A 21,348-nucleotide genomic window follows, 5' to 3' on the forward strand; every position below is an offset into this window, starting at 1 on the left:
ATTTGGTCCCATGGCTTTTGGGCCTATGCCAAGGCAGTATATCATAGTGGTATATCATAATGGAAGCATATGGCAGAGGAGAGCTGCACACTTCACAGAGACCAGAAAGCAAGAGAGAAAAAGGAGACAGAGTCTCATTATACTTTTCTAGGACACAGCTCCAATGACCTAATTCCTTCAACCAGGTCCCACCTCCTAAAGTTTCAACCATCTCTCAGCTGGGGACCAAGCCTTCAACACATGAGCTTTTGGTGACATGTAAGATCTAAACTTAACAACCTGGTACCGTTGGAAATATATGTTTGGATATATTTATTAATCAGTAATTGAATGAATGTAACAAACAAATAAGCAAACCTCAGTGGCATGCATATTTCTTTAAACAAATAGAGATAAGAAGTAGAAGAATCATAGCACATGCCTATAATCCAACTTGGAAGACTGAGGCAGGAGGATTTCAAGTTTGAGGCCAATCTCAGCAACTTAGCAAGACCCTGAATCAAAATAAATGTTAAAGGACTGGGAGTATAGTTCCATGGTAGAGTGTTGCCTAGCATGTGTGAGGTTTTGGATTCAATCCCCAGTAACAAAAAAGAGGGAGAGAGGGAGGAAGGGAAAGAGAAAGAGAGAATGAATGAGAAAAGGGAAGGAAAGAGGAAAAGAAAAAAAAGCATCCTGCAGGTTCTCTCCTGTGATTGTTCTTTGCTCTTCTAACCCGGCTAGGGATGTGGCTTGGTAGTTAAGCACCCCTGGGAGGAGGAGGGGGAGGGGGAGGAGGAGGGGGAGGAGGAGGGGAGGGGGAGGAGGAGGGGAGGGGGAGGGGGAGGAGGAGGAGGAGGATGATACCACCTGGGCTATCTTAGGCCATCAGAGAGGGACATGCTGTGTCTTGATGCTTGTTCACTGGCATTTCCCAGGGCCTCTGGTGCTGAAAGGTCTATTCACTTCTTGGAGACCATGCCTCTCTCACCTATCTTTTAGGAATGTTGTAAAGTGCCCATTGATTATCTGGTTCTCACATGTGATACCTTCTTTATGACACATTTTACTGTGATGACCCCTGTTCCTAACAGACTATCTACTATTATGTCTCTCCAGGTCTCTCTTCTTACCTGGATTTCACCAATTCCAAGGTCAGAGAATGGTATTCAGGTCTTTTTGCTTTCCCGGCTTATCAGGTAGGTCTTTATTCTTTTGTTCTTTTCTAGTTGATTTTAAAGGATGAAAGAAAGAAAGTGAATAGAACTGTTTTGCTTCTTTGAATAGCTCTTGTTATATAATGCTTGTGTGAAAAGGCAAGGATGACCAATACATTACAGACTTTGGTGGTGCTGGGAGAGGTGCCATGTGCATTACTAAAGGCACAAAGGCTGTGATTTTTAACCACTATTATAACATACTCTGTGATATATCAATGTACATTATAACAGGTGTTTATTATGTTTCAAAATTACCATATACATTTTATATAAAATAAGCAATCTATAACTATATTTAAAGATATGGTAAATGTGAAAATATAAACTGTAGTGTATCATTAAAAGCAAAAAATAATAATTATTTTAAAATATTATAATAACCACAGAGAAAACTGGAGCAGCCACATCTGAAGAACTGTTCTCAACCATTTACTTTGATACTGATAATGGTGGGGTGGTGATGCTGATGGTGATACCTAAACCAAAATGAATACATGTCAAGTACTTTATATGCATTATACCATTTCTTCTTCACAATAATTTTCTGAAATTGGAGCTCTAACTAAATATAATTCCACAGATAAGAAAAATAAGTAATGGAGAGTTTGAAAGCCTGCCAATGTCACCCATCTAGCAAGTGATAGACCCAGAATTTGAACTCAGGACTGTTTGTCTGCCAAGCCCAGCTCTTAACCATCAGACATTAGTTTCTGAGCATCATATATTAGGATACTAGTAAATAACTTAAAGCAGGGATAGACAACCACCCTTGGACCAAATATGGCTATGCTCATTCACTTCACTGTTTTCTAAGGCTGTTTTCACACTAGTATGGCAGAGTTGAGTAATTGAAGAGATATTATGGTATCTGAGAAGGGAAGCTAGGTCTTGTGAGGTGATATTGCAAGGAACAAGACATTTGGGAAATAATGGAATGAGCTGCCCAAGGGAGTTCTTATAATTGTAGCTATTTAGCCAAATGCTGAGAGACCAGAGATTTCTATAAAAGGAATTACAACACGATGTTAACTAGATGAATCACCTGTCCCTTCCTACTCTGAACAATTCTACATACAACATTAAATGTAGATCATGGTAACAAACAGATATCTGAGCTGCCAAATCTTTCAGAGTTTTAGAGAGAAGATAGAATCTTCTATATATAGCTATAATTGCCTTTAGTTAAGAGTTGTAGCCTATGGTGGATGCTGTAGAGCCTAATTGTCAAAATTCATAACCTTTCCAGTAGGGGTCTCTAGGGAGATCTTGGAGTGAACTTGCTGGGCAATGTATATTTCGTAGACAACACAGGACAACATTTATTTGTTAATCAGTATTTATTGAGAACTTTCTGTAGGCCAGGTATTATTCTTGGAGTTTGAGATTTATCAATGAACAAAATAGACACAATTCCCTTTCCGAAAAACATAATAAATAAGTAAGTTAAATGGGGGTAGAAAAGAAAAATAGGGACGCTATCATAGTAACATCATCACTGTGGTAGTGTTTTATGACCAGGATTTGCTTCCTAGGGATCTACAGATATCCTTTTCATATGGAATGACATGAATGAACCCTCAGTCTTTAGAGGGCCTGAGCTAACACTGCAAAAGAATGCCATTCATCATGGCAACTGGGAGCACAGAGAACTTCACAACATCTATGGTTTTTATCAGGTAAGAAAGATATCCAAAATTAAATCAACTAGATTTATGTGCCCTACCTGAAATTCATTTGTTTTTTAATAGCCATACTATGCTGTTCATATCTCTTAGTGTGTCTTTTCTGACAAGTGTAGTGAGTCTTAGGTTATAGCCAATACAGAACTTTTTATTATTTCTCCTTTTGCTTCTTTTCCTTCCAAATCAACTTAATGAATTTTAAAATATTATGAGATTAATGATAAGATGGAAACATCTGCTTTGAAATGAGCCATTAGTATATAGCACTTTTATTGACACAAGCATTGTATAAATCTGTTAACAAAGGCTAAAGTTAAAATTAAATTTAAAGTTTTAATTGTCAAGTATAACTAATTAAAATTTTTTTTTAATTTTTTTAAATTTTGAAAATCTCACAAATATCCAAATACAGCAACCCTGACATTCTAGATCAGGGGAGCATAATTTAGACACAGACACATAATTTCAGTAAGTATGTTTTTTTAAAATTTAGAAGCCTTTCCTTAAGTATTTTTAAAAATTTTTTATTAGTTATTGATGGACCTTTATTTATTTGTTTATATGTGGTGCTGAGACTCAAACCCAGTGCCTTCTCATTACAGGTGGTAAAATTGGCCAGATATTGTGGCAAATGCCCGTATTCCTAGCAGTTGAATAGCCTGAGGCAGAAGGATCTAAAGTTCAAAGCCAGTCTCAGTAACTTAGGCCCTAAGCAACTTAGTAAGACCCTATCTCAAAATAAAAAATAAAAAGGGCTGGGGATATGGCTTGGTGGTTAAACACCCCTGAATTCAATCCCTGGGACCAAAAAAATTTTTTAAAAAGGTAAAATTGTCTTTTATTTGCCAGTCACATCCAAAGGCTTGACAATCATGTGCTCTAATTTATATCTGTGGTTCTTTGTTATTTTCAGAATGTGACTATGTTCCCATTGCCTATTGGTATTTTCCAATGGGAGCTGCTGGCTAGAGATAGCACAGATTTCAGGTAGTATCTGATTAATTCTCTAACAGCCTGTTGCTATTACTGCCAACTACCTTAGAGAATTTTCTTATGTAGGCCAGGACCAGTCACTTAACTTTGCCGAATCTGTTTTTTTTCCCCACCACTAGAAACTGTCTCAGAAATTGTTCGGTAGATTATGTGAGAAAATATTACAAAATACCATTAATAGTAAGCATCAAATAAATGCTAGTTTATTTATTCATTGTTATTATTAATCGAAGAAAGTTCTTTTTTTAATATTTATTTTTTAGAAGTAGTTGGACATAATATCTTTATTTTGTTTATTTATTTTCATGTGGTGCTGAGGATCGAACCCAAGGCCTCACATGTGTTAGATTAGCGCTCTACCGCTGAGCCACAATCCCAGCCTCAAGTTTTCCATTCTTTGAGTAAAGGAAGATATATCATGAAAACAATTTGGTTGGATTTATTTTAATATTTAACATTTCACATTTCCACCTACTATTTACCTTTTTCACATTAGTTTATTAAGGTATTAACACAATGCCCTAATCCTATCTTCTCTGAATTTTTTCTGTTGACTTTGATAGCAAATGGCTACTGCAGAGGGACTGATACAGCGATCTAAAGGGAAGGAGAGACCCTTTGTTCTTTCACGTTCTTTCTTCGCTGGGTCACAAAAGTATGGTAAGGAATGGCTTGTGTTAGACTGAAGAATACAAATTAACCACCTGTCCTTTTTGACTGTTTCTGGCATCTGCTGCCTCTGTGTTCCTTTTCAATAGCTGTTGCTCAGAACTTTGATTGTACAGAGTGATCTATTCTGATGTATACATTTTATACTATAAAATAGAGTAAGCCAATTTTAATCAAGTTTAACACTTGTTTCCAACTGAAAAAAAATGGCCACTTATTGATAGGAGACTGACTTTACCATATTTAGTTTGTTGACATGGTGATCCTCAATCCTGTCTCTTTGATTTATTGAAACCAGGAAATATGCTTCTAACATATTCATTCAATCACCTGTTCTGTTCCACTTAGCAATATGACTTAAAATAGACCTGGCTGTTGCTTGTGGTCAAGGTCATCTATAACTGGATCTGGTTTACTAGCTAATGCAGATCTAATTTAACTTAACGACCCTGGCATAGGAAGACTATTTTAAGACCCTTTTTCTTGCATAAACAACTGAAAACTTAGGTCCTAATTTAAAAAACCCAAATCTTACTGTATTGCAGACATTATTAGTTCTCCCACTAGACCCCTGAAAACCAACCTCAGTGGTACTCAACCAAAGACCAAGATATTATCATCTCAGGCAGAGATTCACGTATAGAGATGATCACCACAGCACTATTCTCTATTGTTACATAGATTTTTTTGTTTGTTTCAAGAATAGTTATAAAAGTAAGTTGTGTCCATGTGGCAGACTATCATGAGGCTATTTAAAATAGTAGCTTTAACTGCATGAGAAAATGTTTGTGGCATCATATTAAAGGAAAAATAGAAAAGAATGCCTAAATATTTCCATATTATCCCAATTTTATAAAATATAAGATAGTAATTTAATCTATAAGTTGGTAGATAGTCAGATAAGATACAAGAAAATTTAGTACCTTAGGTGATTGGAGTGATTTAATTTTCTTCTTTATCCTTATCCTTTATCCTTATCCAAATTCTCTACAAGTATCACTTTTCATCACTAAAAATGTGTATTTAATGAAAAAATTTATAAACACCAGTTTAAAAAATAAGAGGAAACATAAATACTAAATTTTCTTTTTTTAAATATTTATTTTTTAGTTTTAGGTGGACATATATCTTTATTTAACATTTTATGTGGTGCTAAGGATCGAACCCAGTAACTCAAACATGGTAGGCGAGCATTCTACCACTGAGCCACAGTCCCAGCCCCTAAATTTTCTTTGATCTTGTAAATATTGACCCACTTTCTAGTCTGAGGCAGGAGGATCTCTTGAACCCAGAGTCAAGGCCAGCCTGGGCAACATAGCAAGACCCCAACTTAATCAACTTTGCCCCAGTATGTAGCAGGGCTTTATAGGAAATATATTTTGTTCAGTCAAATGCTGAAATCAATAGCCAGGAAGAACTTCTGTCTAAACAACCATATGAGCCATGAGAATATTTGCATGTTTATTATGATGAGCTTTTTTGACAAAATTTCAAAATCATTATGTAAATATATACATATTTTACTTGAAATTAAGGAAAACTTATTAAATACTATTTACAAAGGGCAATCCCTTGAAAATATTTTTCATTGTTGACCGAAGGAAAATTCAAAATTTGTATGAGAAATAAAATCAAAAATATCTGTTAGAACTATTTTTGAAAAAAAAAAAAAGAACTATTTTTGGTAGAAGATAGACAAAAATGCTTCAGTAGTAATGTAGATATAGTAAAATAAGATTTTTTTTCCTTTTATGAATCTCTTTAGTAGTATGTAATCTGTCTTCAGAAATTACAACTGTGCAATGATAAAGAACACTGGCTTTGGAGTTGGACTGCCTGGACTCAAATCCTGCCTTAAATCTAATTAATGACTATGTGACTATGGGTAGATTAGGAATCCACTGTTTGTCATAGTTCCTTCATTTGTAAAATGGAGTTAATAATATTATTTCCCTGATATGCTTTTGGGGATGATTAAGTGGGATGATAATCCATGCAAAGCATAAAGTTGCCATATTTTTCAATTAATATTTCTAAAACAACTAGATTATATATGGGTTACAACTGTAACCACAACTCTTACAGTTGTAAATAATTTTTACAACTCAACAATAAGACAGACAACATATTTTAAAAATTAGGAACGAAACCAGGTACACTCATGCACACCTGTTGTGTCAGCTATTTGTGAGCCTGGGACAGGAGGATCTCTCGAGCCCAGGAGTTCAAGGCCAGCCTGGGCAACATAGTAAGACCCCATCTCAATGACAAAAACAAAACAGAAGAACAAAAGATATGGGGAATAGATACTTTACAGAAGAAGACATAGAATGATTAGTAAACACATGAAGAAATAATCAGTTATTAGGGACATTCAAATTAAAACAAAAGAGGGAGATCAGTAAAGTAGAGGAAATGGACCAGAGAATGGGGTAGGTGAGAGAAAGGAGAAATAGAGAAATACTGGGAAATGATTAGCCAATTATATTTTTTTACTGTGTGCATGTAAGAATATATAACAACATCCCATAATTATGTACAACTATAATGTGCCAATAAAAAATGGAAAATATAAAAAAATAAATAAAATAAAATAGAACAAAAGAAAGATACCACTATATGTTCCTTAGAGTGCCTAGAATTAAAAATACTGGTCCTCTCATATATTGCTATGAGAATCTAAAATGGTACAACCCTTCCTAAAAGACTTGGAATTATCTTGAAGTGTTTAACATATGCTGAACATAAGACCCAACAATTTTATCCCCAGGTATTTATCCAGAGATAAATAAAAACATATCACACAGAGATTTACACAAAGATATTTATGGTATCTTTATTTATAATAGCTCAAATCTGGAAAGAATCTATATATTCATCAATAGATAAATAAATAAATAACTTGTGATATGTTCCATATCATGGAATGCTACCCAGAAAATAAAAAAATAGTAAACTACGTTATGCTGAGTAAAAAAATGTTAAAATATAATATGGTATATATTATGTTTCCATTGTATGAAAGTTCCAGAAAAGACTAATCTATAACCATAGAAATCACATGAGTAAGTTGCCTAAAGTGGGCATTTGTTGACTGCTAAGAAACCCATGAGAACTTCACTAGTTATGGAAATGTTCTATGCTTGCTTATTATGGTGGTGGTTACAAGCATTAAACTCTTCACTTAAAACAGATACATTTATTGTATGTAAATGACATCTCAATAAAATTTATTTTTAAAAATATTCCTCCTATAATCATATTTGAATTATACTTCACGGAAACTAGTGCAAAATATGGGGAAAGGGGGATTGGATATCATAAAGATAAAGGAAAGATCAGTGTAATAAAAGGAGATGGGGGGTGAAGGATGAGAAAGGGAAGGAAATAGGAATGAATTTTAACAAAATCACACTATGTGCATGTGTAAATATACCACAGTGTGTTCTGTCTTTCTTTATATACTATGTATAAAGCACCAATGAAAAATAAACAAACAAGCAAAAGAAAAATAGTAGAGGAAGGATAGGGGAGGGAGTTTGAGAAAGGGGAGCTTCCAGGAGTAAATCAAAATCTGTGCATGTATGATTTTGTCAAAATGAACCCAACTATTATGTATAACTGTAATGCTCTCATAAAAAGAATTATAAGACTGGGGATATAGCTCAGTTGGTAAAGTGCTTGCCTTGCATGCACAAGGCCCTGGGTTCTAATTCCCAATACCACAAAAAAAATTCAAAACTATGCATAATTTCAGAATATTTTCATAGAATGTTTTGTGGATTTTAATAAATTTTTATATTAGAAAATTAATACATTTTCCTGTATAAATCAATTATTTACTTTTAGGTAAGAAATCTATTTTCCTTTTTAGTAGCTTGTCTTAAAAATCAAGGCTCTAAGCCAGGCATGGTGTCACACACCTATAATTCCCAAGACTTGGGAAGCTAAGGCAGGAGGGTCATAAGTTCAAGGTTAGCCTCAACAATTTAGTGAGGCTAAAGCAACTTAGTGAAACCCTGTCTCAAAATAAAACTAAAAAGGCTGGGAATGTGACTCAGTGATTAAGCATTAACATATGGGTTCAATCCCTGGTACCAAATAAATACATAAGTAAATAATCAGGACTCTAAATATGAAATTAAGTACATGAACTAACTTGTGATTTTTTTTTTCAATACTTTCTTACTGGTGATCAAAGGTGCAGTGTGGACTGGTGACAACATAGCAGAATGGAGTTACCTGAAAATTTCTATCCCCATGTTACTAACTCTCAGCATTACTGGGATCTCTTTTTGTGGAGGTAAGATGAGTTCTGTCTTGGAGCTTAAAGTGAGAGATAATGAAAAATGAGATGTTTCTTCAAAGCTGGTCATAAAACCCTTCTCCTTAGCTATTTTGGGCTGGGATAAATATGGGAAAGAGAAAACAGGAGAAAGTGAAGGGGAGCGGATTAGAGAGAAAAGTGAAAGCAGGATGCTTCAGAACTTCTTGTATATTGTCCAAATTTAAAACAGAGAATCAATTTCTCAGGCGAAAAGGGAAGCACCAAAGAGTACTTCTTTTCCTCATTCTTTCATCACTTCCTTTTTAGATGCAGCATGTGAAAAAAGTATGGGATGGGGCCATAGCTCAGTAGCAGAGCTCTTGCCTAGCATGTGTGAGGCACTGGGTTCCATCCTTAGCATCACATAAAAATAAATAAAATAAAGGTATTTTGCCCATCTACAATTACCAAAAAAAAATTAAGTGGAAAAAAATAGAGAGAATTACAAAGAATTTAGTGAATCAGAAGTTAGTGTGGGGGCTGGGGTTGTGACTCAGTGGTAGAGCACTTGCCTAGCACATGTGAGGCACTGGGTTCAATCCCCAGCACTGCATTAAAAAATTAAATAAACAAAATGAAGGTATTGTGTCCATCTACAACTAAAAATATTTTTTAAAAAAATTAGTGTGGGGCAGAGATATATCAGTGGTACAGCTCTCACCTAACATGTGCAAGACTCTAGGTACAATTTTTCAGTACTACTAAAAAATAACAATAATAAGAAGGAGGAAACAGAGAAATAAATTCTTAGCAGATTTTAAATTCCATGACATATTTTAACTGTGTTTTCTAAAAAGATATGCTCTTGAGAAAGATAAATTTAATTAAAATAAGTGTGTCTGATAGTGTACCTTCCTTGCATCCTGAGAATTCTCTGTGGATAAAGGTTAAAAGTTGCTCAATGTGACTGCAGTTCCAGTTTTTCTTTGTTTTCTGCAGAAATAGAAACAAATTAATATTATATTTTTATATTGATAGTTTTTGGTATTGGTTCACATATAGTACAAGAAATACATATCCTACTCTAGGACTCAGCATGAAATTCTACCCAAACTTTTTTTTTTTTTTTTTTTTTTTTTTAATATACTGGGGATTGAACTCGGGGGTTGAGCCACATCCCCAGCTCTATTTTGTATTTTATTTAGAGGCAGGGTCTCACTGAGTTGCTTAGCGCCTAGCTTTTGCTGAGGCTGGCTTTGAACTCGCAGTCCTCCTGCCTCAGCCTCCTAAGCCACTGGGATTTCAGGCGTATGCCATCACACCCAGCTTTAAACTTCTAATTCTGATTATTTACTTCTCTTTAGTTCTTTACTTTTTATCTTGGTTTTCCTGTTGCTTCCAAAGGAAATTGGTTACCAGCTCCTTCCTTCCAATACACACACATAACAATAAATCAAGTCAACATTTTATGATTTCTAGGTAATATGAGTTCAGGAACATATAGGAGTATTGATTTTGGAATAATCTTCTGGTCTTTTAACAAGAAGACAGTGTTCAAAGAGTGTTTTATCAGATCTCCAGAGAGGCTGTTTTATATAATGTGCTCCCCTTTTTGAGGTCATATTTTGAATGCACATATGTTTCCTTTTTCTGGACAGTCATCAAGACCTTATCTTACCCTGTACATCATTTATTTGAAGTCTGGTTGCCTTACTTGGCCTTTCTTTCCTAACCAGCTGATGTAGGTGGCTTCATTGGGAATCCAGATGCAGAACTGCTGGTGCGTTGGTACCAGGCAGGAGCCTACCAACCCTTCTTCCGTGGCCATGCTAACATGAACACCAAGCGGCGGGAACCCTGGCTTTTTGGGGAGGAATACACCAAACTTATCCGAGAAGCCATCAGAGAACGCTACACCCTCCTACCCTATTTGTATTCTCTGTTCTACCATGCACATGTGGCTTCTGAACCAGTCATGAGGTAAAAATGCATCATCCATTCAGGGATTGCAGCAGCCTAATTCTCTCACAGTGATTAGGGACTGGACTAATCGTACAGTGATTTTAAAAGAAAAAGTGAAGAAAAGCCTCAAGTTTAATAAAGTTCCAGTGAGCTTCATGACTACCAATTATGCACGTGATTCTGGCTGTCGAAGACAGATTAAAAAAAACTAGACCCCCTACTACTGTGATTAAATGTACATGCTAGGTGAGAGGCAAAAATAGAGATATCTCAAAGAATAAAGAAGTGACTGAAAGAATCCATTATTTGACAGTAGCATCTTTTCAGAAAGAATAACTTACCTGCCAGCCTTAGGCTTTCCTTTATCTTACTCTTAGGACTAAACTGTTCCAAGTTTGAGGTGAGCATTTGTTTATAAATTTTAACTCTATTTTGAAGGCAAAATATAAAAAAAAAACTTTCTAGATTAGGGAATGATACATACCAGCATACACAATTCACCAAGACTTCAGGATCAGAAGTTCCTAAATTTAGATGAAATCAGTATCACCTGGGGAGCTTTCCACTATAGATTTTAAAAGCTATACCTCCAAAACTTTCTAGGAATCTCTTTGGGTAGGTTTCAAAAATCTATATTTGTTAGAAGTTTCCCTTTTAGGTTCTAGACATCACCCAGGTATACTGTTGTTTTGTTCTATAGGAAAGAAATATGTTATTACAAAGGCTGGTGAATAAACTAAAAATAAATTTTGCTTATTAGAAGATATTCTTTCCTCATGTAATTGAAAAATGACTAGAAACATTAAGTTGATATCCAGGTAAATATATACTGACAGTTTTATTGTTTATGAACCCAAATACATCCTAGTTAAACAAAACAATAACAAGCAAAAAAGAATACTCAAAATTTCTTAACCCCACACCCAAAAAAATAATGCCAGCTTGAAAACAAGAAACATCAGTTCTTCTCAAAGATATAGTAATTAAGTGATGAATGAAAGCAGCAAACACAAAAATAAAACAGCACAGAGGGGCTGGGTTGTGGCTCAGTGGTAAAGCACTTGTCTTGCATGTGTGAGGCACTGAGTTCCATCGTCAGCACCAAATAAAATAAATAAACAAAGGTATTGTGCCCATCTGCAACTAAAAAAATGTTTTTTTAAAAAAGCACAGAATTATCATCATTGTAAAATCATATCCAAAGATGTTAGGCATTTGGACTTGAATAAAGCTCTGACTCTGCCCATTAGAGTAGTGTTTAGTGCTCAACAATCAGAAGGAAAAGTGGCAGGTACTAGAATTCTCAATATTTCTTTAGAACATTTTTACATAATAAAAAGGCAAAGTAATCACAGCAATTGCTCATAAAAACTTGAGTTGTATGAAAAAGAATCTTGACTCTTTAGTGCTTTCCAGTTTCCTTTGAACAGTTTTTAAACTAAAAATATAAAAATCTTAAAAAACATATAATTACATTAAAATGTAACGAACGTTCTTTTCACTTTCCCAGGCCTCTGTGGATAGAATTCCCAGATGAATTAGAGACTTTTGGTGTGGAAGATGAATACATGCTGGGTGAGCATTTATTAATTACAAACACTATAATTATGTTTCTATTAAATTTTCTACTATGAGAGCACTTTTTAAAATCCTAATCCCAATGAAACTAAAAAAATTAAAATAAATTCCTTCATCAAGATTTTTAATGCATTAGTGGGATTGCAGATCTATTCTGTTGTAATTATAGCACTCACAGTATTATTCTTACCAACATCAAATAAATCCATTCTATTTGTAGGTATAGTTTAAACTTTTGTTTTGTGTTCACTCTTCTAAGCCTATTGAGACCACTACAGGGAAGGAGGTAGGCAAAAAATAAATCATATAGATATAGTAAAGAACCAGAAGAGTTTATTTCATATAGAGTAATAGGCCTCTTTAACAAGGATTAACCATCAATTCTAGAACATGGAAGTGTATTATCTTAGAGACAAAGCTCAAAAAGCCAGTCTAAACATTGAGTTGCCCAAAAGGTAACCACATGCCAAACAATAGAAACCTCCAGTGTCAAATAATAGAGTCATTGGGCTGGGGCTGGGGCTCAGTGGTAGAGGGCTTACCTGGCATGTGCAAGGTACTGGGTTCAATTCTCAGCACCACATATAAACAAAATAAAGGTCCATTAACAACTAAAAAAAAATATATTAAAAAAAAATAGAGTCCTTGGTCTGGGAATGTAGCTCAGTGGCAGAGCACTCAGATGACATGTTCAAATTCCTAGGTTCAATCCCTTACACATTAGGTCTCAATAATCACTGCCTTGAAGAAACCTCCCTGACCACTCCTTGCCTTCTTATACCTTAGACTGTTCTTCTCCATCAAAGTCAATCTGTTGCATTAATTAAAAAAAAAAAAAACTTCTGCTTTGTACTTTTGCTTTTTTTGGTATTTGTCTTAACTCTATCTTTCAATTACTTTTTAATATCTGTCTTCATTTACTATAAGCTCCATGAAAGCAGGGATCATGCTTGTTTTATCTGCTGCTCTATCCCCAGAGCCTATCAACATGCCTGGCAATCAGTATTTATTGAATAAAAGAATTTACAAATGATGAATTTTTACCTGCATGGTAGCAAGATCAAAGAAAATTTAATAATACTTGCCATCTACAGCCTTCCCAGTGATAACTGCCCAAGCAAAAGAACCTGAGTAGCCACAGTGACACAATTCTGGATAACAGTTGTGGACTCAATATCATTAACATCACTCAAAGAAAACAGTAAAGCCGGGGCTGGGGATGTGGCTCAAGCGGTAGCGCGCTCGCCTGGCATGCGTGCGGCCCGGGTTCGATCCTCAGCACCACATACAAAGATGTTGTGTCCGCCAAAAACTAAAAAAAAAAAAAAAAAAAACAGTAAAGCCATGGAGAGATGCAGTGGTGCTTTCAGATTATTGGTGCACCAGAAGTTAAGCACAAAATGATACTGTAGTAAATTGTGTCAGGGTTCCTTCTTATAATCCTGATATTCCATATATGGATTAATGATAGGTAATAACAGTCACCTATTTGAGCCCCTGTCCTCTTTCTAACAATGCATCTCTCTGATGAATCATTGGTTTAACTCACCACAGTCTCTGCCTTACAGAAGTTTACAGTCTAGTAGTTTTTTGCCAGGCATTGTGGCCCATAACCTGTAATCCCAGCTACTCAGGAGGCTGAGACAGGAGATTTGCAAGTTGTAGGCCAGCTTCAGAAATTTAGCCAAGCCCTAAGCAATTTAGCAAGACCTGTCTCAAAAGAAAAAAAAATGAAAAGGGCTGGAGATGTAGGTCAATGGTGAAGAACCCCTGTTTTCAAGCCCCATACCAAAACAAAACAAAATAAAAACCACAATACTGTTCAATTAAAGGAAAAGAATTCTCGTAATGACACTAAATTTTATTTCTTCTCCATTCTTAAGGAAGTGCTTTATTGGTTCATCCAGTCACAGAACCAAAAACCACCATGGTTGATGTATTTCTGCCAAGATCAAATGAGGTAAGACTAATAACAATTAGTCACATATCTCAAGTCTCATCTCTCTCATCCCTTTGTTTCTTTAAGCAACTAAATTTCTCCATAAAGCTTTGGTGAACATACACCAAATGACTGTAATAACTGATGATTTTTTTAAAGTTGTTGATGGACTTTATTGTCTTTATTTTTATGTGGTGCTGAGAATCGAACCCAGTGCCTCACACATGCTAGGCAAACACACTACCACTGAGCCACAACCCCAGCCATAACTGATGATTTTTAAAAATCATGACACTGTCCACTTAGGCTAAGAAATTAATGGAGGCCAGGTGATAGAAAAATGAATAGGTGATGGCCCCAAGAAGGATCAGAATTCATCTTCACAATGACTTGCTTAAGTGAGTTCTTAAACACACTGAGGGTAGGGTAAGAAAAAAATCTTTTGTCTACTATGAGGTATCAGACTCTGGTGGGAAACTTAAGTATAAAGAAACTTTGCTCTTTATGCCAGGCATGGTGGTGCACACCTGTAATCCCAGTGGCTCGGGAGGCTGAGACAGGAGGATTGCAAGTTCAAAGCGAGCCTCAGCAATGGCGAGGTGCTAGCAACTCAGTGAAACCCTGTCTCTAAATAAAATACAAAATAGAACTTGGACTATGGCTCAGTGGTCGAGTACCCCTGAGTTCAATCCCCAGTACCAAAAAAGAAAAAAAAAAGAAAAGAAACTTTGCTCTTTGATTCTGGCTCCCTTTGAATCCTAAATTTTGGTACTAAAAATTGTCTCCAGTACTCACCAAATTGACCAAGATCAACAATGACTTCCCTCTATCATCTCTACCTTCCTTAGCTATCTTATTAGTTATTGTCATTTGTTATTATTACTATATGAACTGTCCCGGCCTACCAGAGCCCAGGGCAGTGAACTTAGGCAGAGCACAAAGGTGAGGCAGGGACAACCCTTTTTCTGCAGAGCAGAGACCACAGAGACTTGGTGCCCCAGACTAGGGAAAGAGGGTGTGGAATGAAGAGCAGAAAGAAGACAGACTAGGGAGAGTCCTCAGGAATTAGAGCTTCACCCCAGGCTTCAGCACACAGAGGAAAGAGCCATGCAGGGTGCTGGACTGGACTGAGACTACCATGTCAAGAGACTCTTTTTCAGTGGCCACCATTCAGCTACCTACACTTTTTATTATTGATATGACTAACCAGGTTTTTCTCCAGAATGTTTATGAACTGTAGTCTTTCCTCTTGGTTTCTCCAGTAATTTGAAGATCTGAAGTTGAGGGATCTTTACAAAGATTCCCTTGCCAAGTAAAAACCTGAGGAAAACATTAAATACAGCAACAGCTAAATAAATGGTCCTGCTGAGCATGTCTGATGAGAATTTTTCAAGTTTATTCTAACAAAGCAGTAGGCACCTATTAAGAGAAACTGGCTCCCTTTCTAACTTAGCCAAGAATTTTTACTAATGATTCATCATTGCAAACACATTGTTGTGACTTTGAACTATATTCCTTCATTTTTTATCAGAATGTTCTGTGATTGTTTCTCTTGCAACATCTTCACAAATGCTGGGTAAAAAAGCCAGAAAAATTCTTGCCAGACCTGCTTCTTTATCTTGACTGGCTGGCCAGTACACTTCACATTAAATGAGCAGGCTGTCTGAAGTTCACACTGTCACTCTTACCCATATTTATATGGGGCCCATCTCCTCTCCTCCAAGTCTGGGCTCAAATATCTCATCAGCAAAGCTGTCTCTGACCACCTGTGTAAGTTTATAGACTTCTCTCATTGCTCCTGGTGCTCCCTAGGCCTCTCCAGCCTTTCTCTTTCTTCACAGGACTTGCCACCATCTAACATTCTGTATATTTACTTATTTTCTTATTATGTACCTCTCCTGTTGGAATGTGAGCTCCTTGAAGGCAGTGGTTTTCATCTGTTAGGTTCACTATTGCATCTCCAGCAACTAAGTGAATACCTGGTATATAGTTGGCACTCAGCAAGAACTTCCTTAGGAACCTGGGACTGAGTTCTGGGTTTGGTCCTTTGTGGAATTTTATACTATTATACCCTTCCTAAATTGGAGATCTTTGGATATGGCACCAAAGCACAAACCTTGTATCTCTCATTTTAATCAGTTATGGTGGTAGACAAGACAATGCTCAAACCTTGTTTGAATCAGTTTACCTTTTATCCCCACCAATTCTTTATCTGAAGCTACTGGGATTAGCTAGAGAGGAAAGAGAGAAAGCCAGAGAATGACATATAAAAGAAACATAAAGAAAACAAGCTAATGTTCTTACAAACACAGACTCAAAAATCCTTGACAAAATATTAATAAATTGAATCCAATCAAGAATAATATATCATGACTGCAGTAGGTTTGACCCTGTTGAATTAAGAGTTCACTGTGGCAGCTGGGCACAGTGGCACATGCCTATAATTTCAGCAGCTCAGGAGCTGAGGTAGGAGGATTGCAAGTTCAAAGCCAGCCTCAGCAGCTTAGTGAGATCCTAAGCAACTTATTAAGACCGTGTCTCAAAATTCTCAAAATTTAAAAAAAATAAAAGGGACTGGGGATGTGACTCTGTGGTTAAGCATCCCTGGATTTAGTCCCCAGTAATCCCCCCAACCCCCCAAAATAAAAGCGTTCACTATTGCTAATGATGGTCAAATCATTAGCAATGATTTGTCACCTTCACAACAGGATGGTAACAGACTCAACAACTGTGCTATATAAAGGATGTGGTAATCCCACAAGGTGAACTTGCAACACTGGCTGCCAGAAAGTATACTGGCTAAAAGAGAGAAAATAAAGTTTTTGTTTTCATGCTCCTTCTAATGATATCTTATTTTTATTTTTTTTCTGTATTAACTATTTTTTTTATTGGTTGTTCAAAACATTACAAAGCTCATGATATATCATCTTACATACATTTGACTCAATTGGATTATGAACTCCCATTTTTACCCCAAATATAAATTGCAGAATCACATCGGTTACACACTCACATTTTTACATAATGGCATATTAGTGACTGTTGTATTCTGCTACCTTTCCTATCCCCTACTATCCCCCCACCCCTCCCCTCCCATCTTCCCTCTCTACCTCATCTGCTGTTGTTCAATTCTCTCCCTTGTTTCCCCACCTTTCCCCTCACAACCTCTTATATGTAATTTTGTGTAACATTGAGGGTCTCCTACCATTTCCATATGCTTTCCCTTCTCTCTCCCTTTCTGTCCCCCCACTCGTCTTTGTTTAATGTTAATCTTTTCCTCATGCTCTTCCTCCCTGTTCTGTTCTTAGTTTCTCTCTTTATATCAAAGAAGACATTTGGCATTTGTTTTTTAAGGATTGGCTAGCTTCACTTAGCATAATCTGTTCTAATGCCATCCATTTCCCTGCAAATTCTATGATTTTGTCATTTTTTAGTGCTGCGTAATACTCCATTGTGTATAGATGCCACATTTTTTTTATCCATTCATCTATTGAAGGGCATCTAGGTTGGTTCCACAGTCTAGCTATTGTGAATTGTGCCGATATGATCATTGATGTGGCAGTATCCCTATAGTACGCTCTTTTAAGATCCTCAGGGAATAGTCTAAGAAGGGCAATAGCTGGGTCAAATGATGGATCCATTCCTAGCTTTCCCAGGAATCTCCATACTGCTTTCCAAATTGGCCTCACCAATTTGCAGTCCCACCAGCAGTGTACAAGTGTACCCTTTTCCCCACATCCTCGTCAACACTTATTGTTGTTTGACTTCATAATGGCTGCCAATCTTACTGGAGTGAGATGGTATCTTAGGGTGGTTTTGATTTGCATTTCTCTGACTGCTAGAGATGGTGAGCATTTTTTCATGTACTTATTGATTGATTGTATGTCCTCCTCTGTGAAGTGTCTGTTCAGGTCCTTGGCCCATTTGTAGATTGGGTTATTTGTTATCTTATTGTTTAATTTTTTGAGTTCTTTGTATATTCTGGATATTAGGGCTCTATCTGAAGTGTGAGGGGTAAAAATTTGTTCCCAGGATGTAGGCTCTCTATTTACCTCTCTTATTGTTTCTCTTGCTGAGAAAAAACTTTTTAGTTTAAGTAAGTCCCATTTGTTTATTCTTGTTATTAACTCTTGGGCTATGGGCATCCTACTAAGGAATTTGGAGCCTGACCCCACAGTATGTAGATCATAGCCAACTTTTTCTTCTATCAGACGCAGTGTCTCTGATTTGATATCTAGCTCCTTGATCCATTTCGAGTTAACTTTTGTGCATGGAGAGAGAAAGGGATTCAGTTTCATTTTGTTGCAAATGGATTTCCAATGTTCCCAGCACCATTTGTTGAAGATGCTATCCTTCCTCCGTTGCATGCTTTTAGCTCCTTTATCAAATATAAGAAAGTTGTACTTTTGTGGATTGGTTTCTGTGTCCTCTATTCTGTACCATTGGTCCACCCGTCTGTTTTGGTACCAGTACCACGCTGTTTTTTAACTATTGCTTTGTAGTACAGTTTGAACTCTGGTATCGCTATACCTCCAGATTCACACTTCCTGCTTAGAATTGCTTTTGCTATTCTGGGTCTTTTATTTTTCCATATAAATTTCATGATTGCTTTATCTATTTCTACAAGAAATGCCTTTGGGATTTTGATTGGCATCACATTAAACCTGTAGAGAACTTTGGGTAATATTGCCATTTTGATGATGTTAGTTCTGCCTATCCATGAACAGGGTACATTTTTCCATCTTCTAAGATCTTCTTCTCTCTCTCTCTTTAGGGTTCTGTAGTTTTCATTGTATAAATCTTTCACCTATTTTGTTAGGTTGATTCCCAAGTATCTTATTTTCTTTGAGGATATTGTGAATGGAGTGGTTTTCCTCATTTCCATTTCAGAAGTTTTGTTGCTGATATACAGGAATGCCTTTGATTTATGCGTGTTGATTTTATATCCTGCCACTTTGCTGAATTCATTTATTAACTCTAGCAGTTTCTTTGTAGACCCTTTTGGGTCTGTTAAATATATTATCATGTCATCCACAAATAGCAATAATTTAAGTTCTTCTTTTCCTATTTTTATGCCTTTAATTTCTTTTGTCTGTCTAATTAGACAGCTAATACAGCTCTGGCTAGTATTTCAAGAACTAAATTGAATAGAAGTGGTGATAGAGGGCATCCCTGTCTTGTTCCAGATTTTAGAGGGAATGCCTTCAGTTTTTCTCCATTTAGGATGATGCTAGCCTGAGGTTTAGCATATATAGCTTTTACCATGTTGAGGTAAGTTCCTGTTATCCCTAGTTTTTCTAGTGTTTTGAACATAAAGGGATGCTGTACTTTGTCGAATGCTTTTTCTGCATCTATCAAGATGATCATATGGTTCTTGTCTTTAAGTCTATTGATGTGGTGGATTACATTTATTGATTTCTGTATATTGAACCAGCCTTGCATCCGAGGGATGAATCCTACTTGATCATGATGCACAGTTTTTTTGATATGCTTTTGTATTCGATTCGCCAGGATTTTATTTAGAATTTTTGCATCCAAGTTCATTAGAGATATTGGTCTGAGTTTTCTTTCTTTGAAGTGTCTTTGTCTGGTTTTGGGATCAGGGTGATGTTGGCCTCATAGAATGAATTTGGAAGAACTCCTTCTTTTTCTATTTCTTGAAATAGCTTGAAAAGTATTGGTATTAATTCTTCTTTGAAGGTTTTGTAGAACTCCGCTGTATATCCATCCGGTCCAGGGCTTTTTTTGGTTGGTAGTTTTTTGATGGCTTCTTCTATTTCTTCCTTTGTTATTGGTCTGTTTAAATTGTGTGTGTCTTCCTGACTCAATCTGGGCAGATCGTATGACTTAAGAAATTTATCGATATCTTCACTATCTTCTATTTTATTGGAATATAGGGTTTCAAAATACTTTCTAATTATCTTCTGTATTTCTGTAGTGTCTGTTATGATATTGCCTTTTTTCATCCCGTATGTTAGTAATTTGAGTTCTCTCTGTTCTTCTCTTCGTTAGCATGGCTAAGGGCCTGTCAATCTTATTTATTTTTTCAAAGAACCAACTTTTAGTTTTTTCAATTTTTTCAATGTTTTTTTGTTTCAATTTTGTTGATTTCTGCTCTAATTTTAATTATTTCTTGTCTTCTACTACATTTGCTGTTGTTTTGCTCTTCCTTTTCTAGGTTTTTGAGGTGTAGTGTGAGTTCATTTATTTGTTGGTTTTTTCTTTTTTTGAGGAAAGAACTCCAAGAAATGAATTTCCCTCTTAAAACTGCTTTCATTGTGTCCCATAGATTCCAGTATGTTGTGTCTGTATTGTCATTTGTCTCTAAGAATTTTTTTATCTCCTCCTTTATGTCTTCTGTAACCCATTGATCATTCAGTAACATATTGTTCATTTTCCATGTGATGTAGGATTTTTCCTTCCTTCTTTTATCATTGATTTCCTGTTTCATTCCATTATGATCAGATATGGTGCATGGTATTATCTCCACGCCTTTATATTTACTAAGAGTTGCCCTATGGCATAATATATGGTCTATCTTTGAGTAGGATCCATGTGCTGCTGAGAAGAACATGTATCCACTTGATGATGGCTGATATATTCTATATATGTCGGTTAAGTCTAGGTTATTGATTGTACTATTGAGTTCTATAGTTTCTTTATTCAGCTTTTGTCTAATGGCGAGAGCGGTATGTTGAAGTCACCCATAATTATTGTGTTGTAGTCTATTTGACTTTTGAACTTGAGGAGAGTTTGTTTTATGAAAGTTGCAGCACCATTGTTTGGTGTATACAAATTGATAATTGTTATGTCTTGTTGGTGGATGGTTCCTTTTAACAGTATATAGTGTCCTTCTTTATCCCTTTTTATTAACTTAGGTTTGAAGTTGATTTTATTCAATATGAGTATGGCCACTCCTGCTTGCTTCCGAGGGCCATGTGAGTGGTATGATTTTTCCCAACCTTTTATCTTCAGCCTGTGTATGTCTTTTCCTATCATATGAGTCTCCTGAAGGCAGCATATTGTTGGATTTGTTTTTTTGATCCAGTTTACTAGCCT

At 36.0% G+C, this 21,348-nt stretch overlaps 1 protein-coding gene across 4 annotated transcripts in view; it reads left to right on the forward strand.

Moving 5' to 3' along the window:
- Ganc (glucosidase alpha, neutral C) overlaps positions 1-21,348 on the forward strand; it is an 86,430-nt gene that overhangs the window by 52,598 nt on the left and 12,484 nt on the right. For all 4 annotated transcript variants that reach the window (XM_076850613.2, XM_076850616.2, XM_076850614.2 and 1 more), the window contains exons 14-20: positions 1,099-1,178; positions 2,732-2,875; positions 4,438-4,534; positions 8,745-8,846; positions 10,547-10,790; positions 12,283-12,347; positions 14,234-14,310. In XM_076850613.2, the coding sequence (XP_076706728.1) occupies positions 1,099-1,178; positions 2,732-2,875; positions 4,438-4,534; positions 8,745-8,846; positions 10,547-10,790; positions 12,283-12,347; positions 14,234-14,310 (809 nt within the window). The remainder of the gene's footprint in view (positions 1-1,098; positions 1,179-2,731; positions 2,876-4,437; positions 4,535-8,744; positions 8,847-10,546; positions 10,791-12,282; positions 12,348-14,233; positions 14,311-21,348) is intronic.

The sequence above is a fragment of the Callospermophilus lateralis genome, chromosome 3, assembly GCF_048772815.1.
Source record: "Callospermophilus lateralis isolate mCalLat2 chromosome 3, mCalLat2.hap1, whole genome shotgun sequence".
Classification (NCBI taxonomy): domain Eukaryota; kingdom Metazoa; phylum Chordata; class Mammalia; order Rodentia; family Sciuridae; genus Callospermophilus; species Callospermophilus lateralis.